This window comes from Alternaria infectoria, assembly GCF_024043175.1.
Source record: "Alternaria infectoria strain BMP 0036 chromosome Unknown scaffold_7, whole genome shotgun sequence".
NCBI classification, from domain to species: Eukaryota; Fungi; Ascomycota; class Dothideomycetes; order Pleosporales; family Pleosporaceae; genus Alternaria; species Alternaria infectoria.
The window spans coordinates 587,124-602,789 of NW_026250696.1; the positions used below are offsets into that span (position 1 = coordinate 587,124).

Here is a 15,666-nt window from a genome sequence, read left to right on the forward strand (position 1 = left end):
CGGTTCTGGTGCTTTTGTGGTTGTATAGAATTGGAGCGGTGTTGGAGGAAGAGCAGTTTTTGGGGTATGAGGGGACTGTTGGTGGGGAGAAGACGGAGGAGGAGGTTAGAGGGGAATATTTGGCTTATGTGAGGAGGGTGAGGTGGAGGTGGATTCCAGGGTTTGTGTGATTGAGTCTAGAGAGGACGGGATGGGTGAGTGTTGTTGGGGTGAGAGATGTCGTCTTGTTGGCATGTCATGCGTTTCCTAACATCTTGGGCAGCCACGCAGCACGAATCTCCGGGACATCCCAATGGAACAAGTGACATGGTATATAAGAACATACTTGCGGGAAACAAAAATTAATGATTGAACTAGCGGATTCTGTACGTCGGCGTAAATTCGCCTGCACCTTTGCAATTTAATACACAAGACTGTGCTCTCAAAAGAGACAAAACAGAAGAAGTCACCCCATCATGGAGTCGATTAGAAGCTAGGGGCGTTGAGCGCCATGACGCACAGAAGACCGGAGACGAGACCGGCGGCGGGTAGGGTCATGACCTGAGACCGTTAGAGATCAAGAACCAAAGCATTCGGGATACAACTTACCCAACCCATGAAGATGAAAGCGAGTTGGCGCCAGTTGACGGCACCAAGATCGTAGTTCATCAAAGCCACACCAACCGCTGAACCAGTCAGACACTGAGTGGTCGATACTGGGAGACCAAGTCGAGAAGCCAGCAAGACGGTAACAGCAGCGCCGAGTTCGACAGAGAAACCGCGGGTAGGTGACATCTGAGTAATCTTATTACCAAGGGCACGAACGATGTGATATCCGTAGAACCTATTGTTCTGTTAGTATATGTTTCACATGTTGTTTGTACAAGGTCTTTACTTACCAGAAACCAAGACCGAGTAGGAGACCGGCTACGACCAAGAACCAAACGGGAGTAGGCGAGCGAGTAGCTACCTCTCCAGCAAGGTATGTCTGATAGACAGCGGCCCAGGGTCCGACAGCATTGGCTACATCGTTGGAGCCGTGAGCGATGGACATCATCATAGCTGATACAACCTGGCAGTACGTCCACAGATGCTCGACACGAACGTCGTAACGGATAGCCTTGGAGTGGATGGCGCGCAGAAGATCGTTGTCGTGTGTGATAACGTCGCAGGTGACACCCCTGAGGAAACCGAACTTGGCGTATGCCCACCACTTCTGAGGGTTAACCCATGAGAGATGCTGGACAGGAACGATCCAGCGCTCGTAGGGCTCCGGCGTCTTCAGTTTGCGGGTGGGTGCAGTGGTGCTTTCTTCTACGCGTGTCTTTTCGGGGTCGCTGGGAAGGACGCCACCGTCCTTGGTCGAACCGGAGGGCGATCCTGCATCCACTTTCTTGATCTCATCGTCGCTGGCGGGACCCGAAACAGCATGCTTTGCGTTGGTGCCAGCATGGACTTCGCCGTAGGCATCCTCGTAGTAATCGGTGACGTATTCGTTGCCTTTGCCTGGCCAGAATAGAGTAGTACTCTCTTTGAGGAGTAGAGGGCCCAAGATGACATGCCAGATCCTGACGCGGGGGTCCTTCATGATGAGCTTGCGCTTGAAGAACGGGATAAAGAAGATGTAGCAGATTGCCAAGCATCCAAAGAACACTCCCAAGATGATACCAGCAGCTTTGCCAGCTCCAAATTCTTCGAGGGAGGGGGCAGTAGGCGCTTCCACGACAATAAACAGAGCCAAGATAGCTCCTGTCATGGCGAAGTAGAAGGGGATGAGGCGCATGGCGTGCTTGAAAGGGTCTTTGCGTTCGAGAACCGAGTACTTGACGGTGCCGAAGATGATCGCGGAAAAGGCACCAGCAATCAGAGGTGCGATGCCCCAAGAAGCAGCAACCTGTGACACCGAGCCAGACTCCCACGCCCATTTGACGGGGGCCTGACTAGCAAACCCGACTCCAATAAGAGCGCCTACCACAGTCTGCGTAGTTGAGACTGGCATTCCCCAATGCGTGGCTAGCATCAACCAGAAAGCACTACCAACCTCTGTTGCATTTTAGCTCAGCCTCTTCACTTGAATCAGGAAACTCACCAGCACATCCCATGGCCAACATGAGCGCACCCGGGTTGCCCTCGAAGCGGTCGATCGAGATAATGCCGTTCTTGATGGTTGAGGTCACACGTGCTCCAAGTGCAACAGCGCCAATGAACTCTGTGACCACAGCAAGAGGTCCAACCTGGACCATAGTCAGGGTACGGGCGGCGACCGAAGTGGCATACGCGTTGGCGACATCGTTGGCGCCGTTTCCGAAGGCGGAGAACACAAAGGCAATAGTAGTGATTGCAAGAATCCAATCATACTTGGCTGTGACTGGAGACGCCATCTTGAATATGCAGTTGCAGAGCTGTGTTTGACAGAACCCTGGTTCCTGGGACCATGGCTAGTCTTATATGATCAGAGTACATGTAGCACATGGCAGTGCAGGGCGTCGGCTTGATGCCGAGCTTGGGGTGACCAGCGTTGCCCAGAAGACAAGATATGGAAAGGTGGGCGCCGAGTGTCTGGCGACGGCTGGCATCGCACATATATGAATTTCAGCCACTGGGGCGCGGTGTTACCACCATGTTCTTGCTGATGGTGAGGCTCCGCCAAGTGCATGAGACGTGCCCAGAGATTCCGCTGTCTTGTCTCCGCCTTGGAGCGGCCGCAAGCAGCAAGAGTTTTCGGCCAATAGGCTTGTATAACTCAGACACGCATTGAAGCAGTTGGCTATCAAGACCGCGCGTGCTCCGAGATGGCTACGGGGCCTTGTCTTGAGATGGCAGCTGTGGGATCAATCAGCGTGTTGGGAGCGGCCGTGCCAGAGCACGGCGGAAGGCGCTACCAGAGCCATGGTCCAGAATACAGAGAGCAGTGGCATCGAATCGCTGGTAAGAAGCGACATTGCGATATATACTGGTGGTTGCTGGTTGCGGTTGCGAGCTTGGAGGGAAGGTGGAGTCAGTGGAATGGCCCTTGCGCTGTCGTCACAGCTGACGCAGCTGCATAGCTGTCTTTGCGGAGAATTCCACTGCGATGGCTCGGGCGGTTTGGAACATCTCTGCGACATGCTCACCTGTTCTGAAGACATGCGCGATACAGCAGTCGTCTTTCACTCATCTTTTGACTCTTCTGGGCTATGATTCCCGGGTGTCCGCGCATCAGACTAGTGATCCGAGAGCCGAATGGAGGCAGGCACGCAGACGGTGCGAAAGCGATGTCGCACAGCAGGAGAAAGCGTCTGGATAGCCATGGTAACACTTGCGCCTGATCTGCAGATAGATGACAGCCGCCCTGCGCCGGTGCTTCAGGTACCATAAGAACTGGTCTTAAGGTCGCGTGTGCCTGGGCGATGGTAACGCTAAAGCTTGACAGCGCACCGATCCGGGGTAAAGGGCCATAGCCAGCGACACAGAGCCTCATGGGGACCGGCAGCTGCAGCGATTCCGACGATGTCCATGCGCCGCGTTGATTAACTATTCCCGGAGAGCGGTTCATGGATCGGTGCGCAACGGTACGCGACTGAGGCTCATTTCTAGAGTGTTCCAGGTTCTCTATATAGAATCTGACAGGGGCTGCAGTGATGAGGCGAGCTCGGGAAGCAGACAACACGGAAACAGCGGTAAGAGCCTCTGCGCAGAGTAAGCCACAGGGTGAATGGAAGCAAGCAGGTTTTCAGAATCAGGAGTCAATTCATTAAACTCAAGATTCCCTTAGACCGTGAGTAGCTGCGCTCGGGGTGTTTGTTCGCAGCCGTGCCTTCCCCACGCTTTCTCCGACCCCCGCCAATGGCTCGCAATTAAAAATTAGCTTACCTCCGAGCTCGCTGCCAGCCGCGAGCTGTCGTCGACGGCGTAGAGGCCGACTCACCCCATCCGCGTCGCTACACCCTTCCTTACTAACACCTGGCCCCAACCCGGTCAATTGCAACCACCGTTTGCTTCCCGGGCTGCTGTCATCCTCTCACTATGGCGACCGTCACGGAAGAAGTACGCGAGGTGCTGCTGGGCACCACCGACGAGCCCCAGCTGTCGCAGCTCACGCGCGCCGCCTTTATGAAGCACGCCCAGAAGGACGAGTCAGGCGACTACTACCTCGACCAGGACCAGTTCATCACAGCTGTCGCGCCCGAGGGCGAGGACTTCGTAAGCAGGGCTGTCTGCAATGTGTCGAGTCAAGCAAGCTAATGACGTGCCCGCCTCCAGCACAAGATCAAGCGGTTCCAGTATGGCATCCTCTTCCAGGTCGCCGATCGCGACCAGAAGGGCAAGGTCAGCATGCACGACTGGTCCGTCTTCCAGAACCTGCTCGCCAAACCCGACGCCGAGTACGAGGTCGTCTTCCGCTTCTTCGACAAGCAGCGCACCGGCTACATCAACTTTGATGACTTCTACGAGACATGGAAGGCGCACAAGACCGAGGACAGCCTGCCCTTCGACTGGGAGGGCGGCTGGGCCTCGCTGTACATTGGTTCCAAGAAGCACAGGCACACGATGACCTACCCCCAGTTCGCCCAGCTGCTGCGAGGGCTGCAGGGCGAGCGGGTACGTCAGGGCTTCACCTTTTTTGACAAGAACAAGGACGGCTTCATCGAGCCGGAGCATTTCCAGCGCATAATACGCGAGACTGCGAGCCACAAGCTTTCCGACTACCTCCTCGAGAACCTGCCCACCCTCTGCAATATCTCGGTTGGCAGCAAGATCTCCTACGCCAACGTGCGCGCCTTCCAGAACGTCATCCAGCAGATGGACATGATAGAGCTTATCATCCGCAATGCCACACAGAAGAGCTCCGACGGCAAGATCACCCGCACAGATTTCCTCAACGAGGCCGCCCGGATAAGTCGCTTCAACCTCTACACACCCATGGAGGCAGACATTCTCTTCCACTTCGCCGGTCTCGACGAGGCGTCTGGACGACTTGGTCTGCGAGACTTTGCCCGCGTGCTCGACCCGTCCTGGCACAGGGCAGGATCGTTGGCCGCTCAGGGTATCTCCGAGTCTGGGCAAAAGGTCTTTGCGACCACAAAATCGTTATGGCACGACATCCTAGAGTCGGTCCACCACTTCGCCCTCGGTTCGTTGGCTGGTGCGTTCGGTGCCTTCATGGTCTACCCCATCGATCTGGTCAAGACAAGAATGCAGAACCAGAGGAGCTCAGGCGTCGGGCACGTCCTGTACAAAAACTCGCTCGACTGCGCAAAGAAGGTCATCAAGAACGAGGGATTCAAGGGTCTCTACTCTGGAGTCCTGCCCCAGCTTGTTGGTGTTGCGCCCGAGAAGGCTATCAAGCTCACGGTCAACGATCTTGTTCGTGGCAAGATGACCGACAAGTCAACAGGCCAAATCAAGTTCCCCCACGAGATGTTGGCGGGTGGAACTGCGGGTGCTTGCCAAGTTGTGAGTTACTACCTACTTGCACTTCCTCTATTGGCAGCAAGTACTAACACACTATTATAGGTTTTCACAAACCCTCTCGAGATTGTCAAGATTCGGTTACAAATTCAGGGTGAACTGTCCAAGAACGTCGAGGGTGTTCCCAGGCGGTCTGCCATGTGGATCGTCCGCAACTTGGGTCTCGTCGGTCTCTACAAGGGAGCTAGCGCATGTCTCCTGCGTGACGGTATGTTCTGCTCTCTCACACCCTCCGGATATCGCTGACCGCCTGCACAGTCCCCTTTTCTGCCATCTACTTCCCCACCTACAGCCATCTGAAGAGAGACGTCTTCGGCGAGAGCCCGCAAAAGTCGCTCGGTGTCCTGCAAATGCTGAGCGCTGGTGCCATCGCGGGTATGCCTGCAGCGTACCTGACCACACCGTGCGACGTGATCAAGACTAGGTTACAAGTAGAGGCGCGCAAGGGCGAAGTTGCATACACTGGCCTGCGCCACGCAGCGTCGACCATCTGGAAGGAGGAAGGCTTCAAGGCCTTCTTCAAGGGTGGTCCCGCCCGTATCATGCGCTCGTCACCACAATTCGGTTTCACACTGGCTGGCTATGAGGTTCTACAGCGAGGTAAGTCTTGCACCGCAATGTGATGCGCCAATGGGCCACTGACATGTCCGCAGCTCTCCCGATGCCGGGCTCTAGCCACGATTCGGCAAGCTTGGAGCCATCCGTCGGCCTTGAAGAGGCGACGGCACCGCTGCCGTACCTGCGCAGCCGCAACGCGCTCAAGGTGATTCTCGATCTCGACGAGAACTTTGGTCGACCCAAGCTCCCCGCTGGCACCAGGTTTAGTGGAATCCCTGGATTTGGCAAGAAGCCGGAAGCGTGATGGCGGCATGCACGTGCTTAGCCGATGTGCGTTATTGCGGGCGAGGATAAAACGGGATTGGACGATTTATGGGTGGGATACCGTTTCTGGCGCCAACAACAGCTTTATCAGCCACGATTTGTTTTTGGGCGTTGATCTACCGAGGAGCATGTTTTTACTCGCCAGTTGCCAGTGACTGTGGGGGTGGGCGTGTCTGTCACATTTCTGTTGGAGCATTTCTCAGCGGCACAGTAGTAGACAAGAGCGCATGCAGCATAAGACTGTACGATAGGCGGTCGGTGGCATTTGACAGCGGGTGGAGAGGGGAAGAGGGATGCAGTGCATGCTGTCGTTAGCCACGCATGCACATGTAGTCGATAGAACAGGAGGATTACCCATGGCAGTTAATCTAAGCGTCGAGGTCCATCCAAGTGCGGCCGGGCAAGCGAAGGTGAAGCCGCAGCAGGGCAACGCACCACGCCGCACGCACGTCGTGCCGCGAGTATCCAACTGACAAATGCCACGCAGCGGAAGAATTAGCAGAGACGTCGGGAGGCTATTGAGTTCGTGTTAGGGCAGCTGCAGGTTCGCAATAGGGCCGATGGAGGCTTCTCGTTCTTGGGCGTGCAAAGAGGCGGGGCTGGGCTCGGTCCCCGTGGAGTAGCTCTGGAGCCCTGGAGGCCTGTGGGGTCCCAGAGCAGCTAGCGGCCCTCGGTGCGGGGATGGCAAACTTCGGTGGGAGCCTCATAAAAACTGGATTGGATTAGAGCCTCGCGCGCTGTAGGTAAGCTGGGGCTGCGCCTCGCAGGAGCTTGGGGGGAGGGCGACGGCGACTGGCGCGACGGCAGCACAATGACTTTGGCTGGATCTATTGACTTGCACACACAACCCTCATCTTCGCTGCCCAATTCCTGCCACCCCGTGCTGTCTCCCGCACGCTGACCTAGCACCCCGACTTCCGCCTGTTCCAGCGTCCGCATCAAGGCCGTCCAGCCAACAAGCCCCCGCAAGTCAGCCTCCTCATCCGCCGCAGTCCCTCCAAGGCCAGCCGTCCATCCTCCTCCTCGATGCTGTAAGGGCAGACGAGGCTCGCACACTGCTACCCACCCCTATGCTATTCGTGACCGCACGCCCGTCCCATCTGCGCCTGCGCGAGTTGATGTTTGCGATCGGCAGGCCCCTTCGACACCGCCTTGAGGCTGAAAAAGAGCCGTCGCACTGGCACCCTCGGGTATGTTTTCCACCGCGCAGAGCCGCTTCACCGTTGGCGTCGCTACTTTGCATCATATCTCCACATATAATTCGCGATTCATGCTTCTGCTCGCTGCATTCCCACCCCGATGACCAACAACCCGTCTTTTCCACACTGTTACCCCTGCTCTGCCCCAGTCGCTCGACCCGAGCGCCTCTAGCCCAACTCGCATCCGACGGCACCGCAGCTTTTCTCATTTCTGTCACCATCCCACACACACGCAGCCCCAGCACTTTCCGCCTCCATCGTTGCGAGAAGAATGCAGCCCATGGTCATGCTGACTCTCCTCCAGACAGCGATTCAAGACTGGTCTTGCTGTGCCACCCGCTCTCTTCACCGCCGCCTGGGCCTATCTCTGGGAGCCTTTGCTGAACGATCGTTGGGATAATCGCCAGTTCATTCCACCTAATTAACAACCATCTTCCTATACCGCGGGATCTGTTGTCCAGATGCAGGTGCTCGACGCCATCCAATCCGTGGAACCAGTGGAATACTACCAGGACGACGACCATTTCTCCAAATCACCACTCTTGGAAGCTCGTGTTGTAAAGGCAACACCATCTCCGACGCCGCAGCCACACGTGACACCAGTCATCCGTCACCTACCCAACCGACAGAGTGTCAGTCCTCCTCAATCTCGAAATCGGAAAAGGCCTAACAAACATAAGCCCCGAACTCGCCCCACCCAAGGGGACTGGGTGCTCATTCGTGAGATGGACCCAAACCGGCCAGATATTGCACAAAAAGCAAGCGAGCAGGCCTTGAACTCCGACTCTGATTCGCACTGCTCTGAGGATGACGACATGCCTGATGCCGAGTCTCCCGGCACGGCAACGGCACCGTCCGTCTTCAACAATGGCCAGCCAGTGCCACCAAATGCTCGTCCTGCCAACTCAGCACCTACTCTGCAGGAAGTGCTTAGCTCAGCACCTGATTCAAAAGCGACAGCTACCCACAGAGACTCGGTGATCGAAGACGAAACTACTAGGCCTTTCGGATTTGCAGCAGATAGGCGCACATCTCAAGCATCAGCAGTTCATGTAGCACCAAACGGCGTGCATCCCAGTTCAAATGGGATCGATCGAACACTGTCTATATCGTCCGCCTTGTCGAACGCATCGTTGTACCCACCAAGCCAGCCACCTCGAGGCTTGCCCAATGGCCATCCCCAAGGCAATGATCCAGCACCATCTCTCGGTCTAACAATTCCGCAAAGAGGAGGACTTCCAGCAGACACTCTGCCTGCGTTACAAGCCCCATCTCCTGCGCGTGATGGAGCAGCTACTTCGCCTAGCCAGCAGCTACCTTCGTTCCGTCACATCGATGATATCGCGAGATCAGCAACAAATGACCACGAAGCAACGAGAGCAAACAGTATCAGCTTCCCCCATCGACAATCGGTCTCCTCAGTAGGAGCGTCACCAACATCCATGGTTCGCCAACTGTCCATGAGTTCTCATTCTCCAGCCACGCCGTTCCCTTCGCTAAGTGCGTCATCGCCAATGAGTGCCCACGATTTACCACATCGTGTCGATCTGTTCCTCCGCACCTCAGGAGGAGGCGCATTCGGCACGGATGCTCGGAGACCTTCGCACGCCGCGTCAGACAACAGTCCTTACACAGCGACATTGCACTCTGCATCGACGAGCGACAGCTACCAGAGCTCAGAGGGTATCAGCCCTGGTACACAGCAAACGCCCATTGAGCAGAGACCTCGACATATGAGTCTAGATGGCGCGCTTGCGTCGAGGGTCCTGCCACCTCCACTTGGCTCTGGTCTACAGCAAAATGTGACTCAGCATATCGTTGGATCCTTCAAGTGCGATTATCCCGGTTGCACTGCTCTTCCTTTTCAGACACAGTACCTTCTTAAGTAAGTCCAGATTTAAGTAACCCCAGTATCGTAGGGTCTGACATGCTGACCTCTTCAGTTCACACACCAACGTTCATTCCTCAAATCGCCCGCACTACTGCCCTGTCAAGGATTGTCCTCGAGGCGAGGGTGGCAAAGGCTTCAAACGAAAGAACGAGATGATACGGCACGGGCTTGTGCATCAGTCGCCTGGCTACGTATGCCCGTTTTGTCCGGATCGCGAACACAAGTATCCAAGACCGGATAACCTGCAGAGGTACGCACTCACGGTGGAAATTCTGAGCAGTGCAGAGCTAACAAATTTTGTAGACATGTACGCGTACACCACACTGATAAAGATAAAGACGATCCGCAACTTCGTGATGTTCTTGCTCAGCGACCTGAAGGCGGTAGTCGAGGGCGGAGGAGACGCGTGAGCGACTCTGGTCACTGAAACCACCCTTTTACTTCGACCTTCACCTCTTCGACTTCCACTCGATCTTCTTTGAGTTACGCCGCAACGCCATCCAAATCGTGTCTCGCCTCGGTAACTCCCTTCACATCTTCTTCTTTCCCTCTTCTTCTGGCGCTTAGCGATGCTTTGGCGTTAACGGGGCGGTGCGGTATAGGAAGCTACGATTGGGAAGGCACGATTTGAAGGCGCAAGCAAACCCGCCTTTTAGGGCGAAGGAACGGACACGAATTCTTGTAATCCTATTGAGCATCTTACCTTTCTTCGGCTTTCTATCCTTCGCTCGATTTGTTCTACTTTTAGCGACTTTATCTTTGGCTTACTATAATTGTTAGTATAGTAATTACTTGGAAATGTGTCTTCCACTCTTGCTGGTTCTTCGTGCGTGTGCGGAAATTGTTGTAGAATATGTCGGATAACAGCAGTTCAGAAGAGATGAGAGAGGGTCCTGGTGCACGGATCGTCTATTGGGTGCGCTTATCGCCTTGAACGATTATCCCGATGGCAACGCGCATGCAGTATAGTAAACAACTTACGAACTTCAACAACTGAACATCACCAGTATCAACACTGGACGCAGCGCACCATGGGTGACCTTATCCAGGACCGGCCGATACCCTCAGCACTAGGGCATAAGACAGCTCTAATGCTTGATGCCTTACGTACTCTCATCCCAGTATTGTTAGGTAAATCAGAACACTCTTCGCGTCTCGATCGACCAGGAGATGGGACGAAATTGTTTGTAAAGGAGGAGTTGACGGAAGAGATGAGGGAGTTGCAAGAAGAGGCCGGTGAGGGATGGGGTTGGACCAGAGTTGGAGACAGGGATGTTGAGCGCAGAGTTGAACTGCATTCCGGGGGGAGCCAAGATGGGATTCAAAGGGTCGACATGCATGACGCAAGTTTCATGCCTTTCATCAAAGAAGAGTCTTCAGATTTGTTATGCAGGACCGACATTGACTTGGAGAACACGTCCGTCCGCATACCCACCACGAAACACCACCAAACTGGCGACAACAATTCCAACCAACAACCAAATCTTGCCACTCGTCCACCGACCCCTGATATCTGGCTTTTCAAACTATGCGGCCCGCGAGACAGAAGATATACTCGAAAAGAAAGAGCGACGATATTCAAGACACAGAAAAGAGTCGACGCTGCACTATCTGGTTTTGGGCCTTGCATCAACATTGCGAGGAGCCTTCGCGCAAGTGAGCTGAACTTGACACCAGAACAAGAGACTGCGATTGCAGAAGCACAGGAGAAGCTTACGGCAGTTATGCAGTGGAGAAGACAGAACTGGGGAGATCAGGTCACGGCTGTGAAGATCAAGGCGGAAATATCGCCTGTGAAGCGGCAGGTTAAGGCTCAAGCTCGTAATCAACGACTTCGAGAGCAACGGCCTCAGATACATGCGCCAACTCAACCCCGTCCGCCAACTCAGAATATACAGCATACAAGCCGATCGACGCCAACAACATCTCCGCCTCAGCAACACCCCACCGAGTTCATCTTCGTGCCTAGAGTCCTTGTGCATGAGAGTGGGATAAATCGCGGCCAGCCAAGAAAGATGCTTGGTCTCGAGAAAATAAGGCATAGAATCATGGAACAGGATCGTCTGTTCAGCGAGTATAGGCAGTGGTATCAGGGATTAAGCCCAGAGATGAAAGAACGCAGGGATGCTTGGCTCGCAAAAATCGTGGCACGTTCAGACAATAGGCGTTCCACTTAGCTGGGACGAGATAAAATCGATTTCTATGCCCTGTGCCTTGTGTTGCGCAGCGCGCTGGATGTAAATCATTATTGTACCTGCGCGGACAAGTCTGTTGGATGTGGAAGTAATGTACGTTCAGGTATCGGGCCTAGGTTCAAGGGTCTTGCACACTTCGAGCTGCATTTCGGTGGTACCGAATGCTTCAGGCCCGCACATAACACAACCACTTTCTGACTGTGATGGTATGTATGCGTAAAAGACTGCCTTTAGTACATCTTCCCTCTGATGGGTGACTCACAGTCTGTGTGCGTTCGAAAACCTCGAAATCTGGTCCTGCCCATCCCATGGTACTGCCATGACCCATAAACGATGAGTGACTCACGACTCCCGTAATACAAACGACATACACAATGCCTGCATCCCTCCTTAAATAGCTAAGGTCCCTCTGATGAGTGCAATTTCATCTCTCTCACACCAAAACTCCACACATCTGGAATCCGCACGCAACACTATGAGCCCGATCTCGGTAGGCAGGAAGCGTAAGACCCACCCAGGAGTGGGCAACGTTTGCAACTACATAGCCGCAGTCAACGACGAGCACGCGAGAAAGAGGATCAAGAGAGAAGACGACCAAGGCTCACCGCACATGGCCACCATCCCAACAGGCACGAGACGTACTCGCGAATTACCCCTGACCAACATCCGAGCATTTTGCGAGCCTCACAACCGCCATCTGGAAACCAGTGAGATTGATAGGCTGCGCGGCCTACAAAACGCGATAGACAAAGCCATGGCCGGTACCAGCGAATCTTTGAATATCACGACCAACGTACCCAAATCCATCTATCTCAGCGCGCAACAAAGGAGAACACTCAGAATAGCGCAAGAAGTGATGGACAGAGCAAATTTCAAGATGAGAAAGGAGGAACATGGAAAGAGGGCAATGGCTATCAAGAATAATGCTTCATCTCCTCAGCGTATCGACGCTCGTCCCTCACGGAATGATGCTGGCTGGAGTGTTCTCACACTGCCGGTCTTGCACGCTGCGGACACTCTGGAGATGGCGCTTTTCGCAAAAGCTATGTTAAGAGAGGTCAACAGGGTACTTGCAGAGAAAGAGGGTTTGAAGGTCAGGATTTCGCTTGCGTGGAGTGATCGTGAGACGTCGGGTTGGAAGTTGAGGGATGAGGAACATGGGATATGATGGCACATGGACACGGATGGGTTGCAAGTCTGTTGTGGGACGTCTTTTATTGCTGCAAGCACGGGATCAAGCCTGGAAGGAACCACCTGAGCAGTCCACTATTAACTCGAAGCATGCGTTGCACCGGCACCTCATACAAGGGAAAGACTGAACACCCTATAGCCTTCATGATTAAAACATGCAAAGCAGGTGGCCTGACGTTAACGTAGGCTCCAGGTGTTTAGTCTCTCCCTTGTATGAGGTGCCGGTGGGAGCCACTGTTACCGAATATCTCTCCGCCAATATACACAACCAGAGTTCCCTCGCGAAAAGACCCCTCGGGCTCGAACGCGAAAGACAGAGAAGGTGCTGATAGGGATTTGATGCAGCAAGGGGTGGGACCGAACGTGCCGTAACTGAAAACGGCATCGCGCATCTCCTCACCAGCACCCACGGCACCTGAGCAAGGTTGCAAGAAGTCCGAACGAACACACAACATACGACTAATGCCATCAATTTCAATCGCAATCGAAGCTGGACCTGATGATCGAGGAGCGTGGAGATAACCTTGGGCTCAGCTGAGAAAAAGAAACGACGAGGAGACGCTTGTAGTTTCCAGGGTTGCTCACAGCGATATCTCGCGATGAGCTGCGCGGGGTTTCAATGCGCCAACGCGGCTCAGCGTATGTATTGATAAGCCTGCGTCCGCAGAGCCCGAGAGGAGATCTCGTTCATACATTCATAAAGAAGAATTCTCGCTTTTAGATTTCATATCGAACATCTGTTCAATTGCTCATTTCCCAGCCACCTCGTGCCCCTCGTTCCTTCTCGTCCTGACTCGCTAGCGTGTCTACCACGTGAACCTCTCAACGCGTATCCCCAGGGACAGCGCGTCGCCTCAAACACTGGATGAGATAGAAGGATTTCAGTCGACAGGAACTTACTGTCGATAAGAAAATTTGGGTGACTTACGGCAATTTTTCAAACGCCCCACTTCAACAACCTACTTTACCAAAACGACATGAAGGACGGCAACATTCTACACTGGCTGCGGCGAGAGCAACCCACGCGAAGTCAAACGAAGGCGATGCCTACTTCCTCACAGACAGCTCCGAATGGCCACGTCTCGAAGCCAAAGGCGGAGAAGATCCCACTCGCTGCAAGAATCACTCGAAGTGCAACTGCCGCACAGAAAGTACCAATTGCTGCAAGAGTCACCCGAAGTACAACTACCGCGCAGAAAGTACCAATCGCTGCAAGAGTCACCCGAAGTGCACCTACCGCACAGAAGAAGGCAGGCGGAAATGCGGCGCCATGTGGTCGAGGAAAGGACAAGAAACCAAGGAGGAGGCGGACGAAAGCGCAACTAAAATACGAAAGACTTCAACGCGCGAGGAACGATGCTGGTGCTGCTGAAGCAGTAGAATGCACCTACCCAGAGGAGAACGCCAACACACTGCCATTACCAGTTGGGATGGATGCCTCAGGAGCGCGCCTTCCTGCGGAAGTAGCATCGGAAAGCAGCATCAACAACTCACCACCTGCTCTTTTCACCGCATCACCACTCACCTCAGTGTCTCGCCCACATCTACTCGAAACCAGACTTCAACAACAGTTCTTAAAAGAAGACAAGCAGCAGCAGACCAGAGAAGTAAGAATACCCAAGCAACGGACTACGATGACAAGCAAGAGAGCAGCCAAGAGGCAGCGCAAAGCCCGGAAGGCCCGCGAAGAAGCCCGTGAAGAAGCCCTCGTCTTCATCAAGAGCGAGTCTATCGATGGTTCCCAAGACGTGCCGCGCAACTTCGCCTACGACACTTCAACCGGATCCTCGTCATACCAGTACTCAAGCTCTCCCGCGCGTCAGCCATGGGCCGCGCCGAAGCGAAACAGCATCATCGACCTGATCAGACTATGCACCTACCCCGGCCAAACAATCCACCCAAACTCCGTCAACCGACTCTTCATCCTCCAGCGAGATATCGACGCCGCTATGGACGGCCAGGGTCGTCACGTATGGATTCTACGAAGGCTCCCACGCGACATCACCTTGACGGTGGAACGAAAGGAAGCCATCTGGCTGGCACAAGGGCAGATCAACCGGGTCGTGGATGAACGAGGACGCTCACGCAGACGGCTGAAGCTCGATCGATACGTGCCAGCCGATCGCTGGGTCACAATCGATCGCTATATTCCCGGCATGCCGTACCCTCTCCCTCTGCGCCGCCACGCCATGCCGCGCATGAGGGTATTTTCGAGATCATATGCGTAGCTGTACGGACGTCGTTTTGTTGCTTTCTTTCTGAGCGGGCTATGTAAGAGGGACAACAACGTGCCGCAATATAGCGGATACGCACAGGACATCACAGGTCGGGTCTGTATGCCTTTTCAGAGTGGCGCATGAGAATCAGGCGGACTCCACGTCTCTTCAGGTCTTCTCTTTCGTCATCGCAGGAGGTTCATTAATTGGCTTGCCATCTCGAGGAGGACAGGTGTTCTTCTTTCGTTCTACTTCGATACCGCCACATGGACATCTACCCCTAGCTTCAAAAGTCCACACTTTTCCCAATCTCAGCAAAGCAAGTAATTTAATCAATCTTTCGGACTTTGTGATTCGTTTCCATATTGTGAATCATCACCTAGCTTGAGGGCTTGGTGTCAGTGATGATGTGTATTCTCCAAATGCATAACCTCGTCGCAGTGTCTTGTACGCAGCAGTTAGAAACGCATTAGACTATGACAAATGTGAACCAGCCGCGTCTACCGTAATTCAACAGGCATTTATTTTACGCGTCGTGCATGTTGCAGTCATGGTTTCTCTCATTCGACGAATTGCTTTCATTTGGTCCTCGTTCGATGTGGGACAACCGTGAGTGGCTCAACGCTACAAGTCATCACGAACCATGGTACAACAAGGTCCTG

General features: G+C 54.1%; 4 protein-coding genes across 4 annotated transcripts; 3 read left to right on the top strand and 1 right to left on the bottom strand.

Annotated features, from left to right (window-relative positions):
- Nucleotides 1-465: 465 nt before the first annotated feature.
- On the bottom strand, nucleotides 466-2,360 carry J4E92_005072 (uncharacterized protein; the record flags this gene model as incomplete). Its single annotated transcript, XM_051496456.1, has 4 exons — nucleotides 466-540; nucleotides 589-823; nucleotides 879-2,022; nucleotides 2,069-2,360. 4 exons carry the CDS (start codon nucleotides 2,358-2,360, stop codon nucleotides 466-468), a joined length of 1,746 nt encoding a protein of 581 aa, XP_051353176.1.
- Nucleotides 2,361-3,984: 1,624 nt separating this feature from the next.
- Nucleotides 3,985-6,292, top strand: J4E92_005073 (uncharacterized protein; the record flags this gene model as incomplete). Its single annotated transcript, XM_051496457.1, has 5 exons — nucleotides 3,985-4,161; nucleotides 4,222-5,415; nucleotides 5,476-5,638; nucleotides 5,689-6,030; nucleotides 6,084-6,292. The coding sequence occupies 5 exons, from the start codon at nucleotides 3,985-3,987 to the stop codon at nucleotides 6,290-6,292; spliced, it is 2,085 nt and encodes a 694-aa protein (XP_051353177.1).
- A 5,780-nt stretch (nucleotides 6,293-12,072) lies between these two features.
- J4E92_005074 (uncharacterized protein) lies at nucleotides 12,073-12,765 on the top strand (the record flags this gene model as incomplete). The annotated part of the gene is made up of 1 exon (XM_051496458.1): nucleotides 12,073-12,765. The coding sequence occupies one exon, from the start codon at nucleotides 12,073-12,075 to the stop codon at nucleotides 12,763-12,765; it is 693 nt and encodes a 230-aa protein (XP_051353178.1).
- Nucleotides 12,766-13,859: 1,094 nt separating this feature from the next.
- Nucleotides 13,860-15,016, top strand: J4E92_005075 (uncharacterized protein; the record flags this gene model as incomplete). Its single annotated transcript, XM_051496459.1, has 2 exons — nucleotides 13,860-13,867; nucleotides 13,921-15,016. The coding sequence occupies 2 exons, from the start codon at nucleotides 13,860-13,862 to the stop codon at nucleotides 15,014-15,016; spliced, it is 1,104 nt and encodes a 367-aa protein (XP_051353179.1).
- Nucleotides 15,017-15,666: the final 650 nt, after the last annotated feature.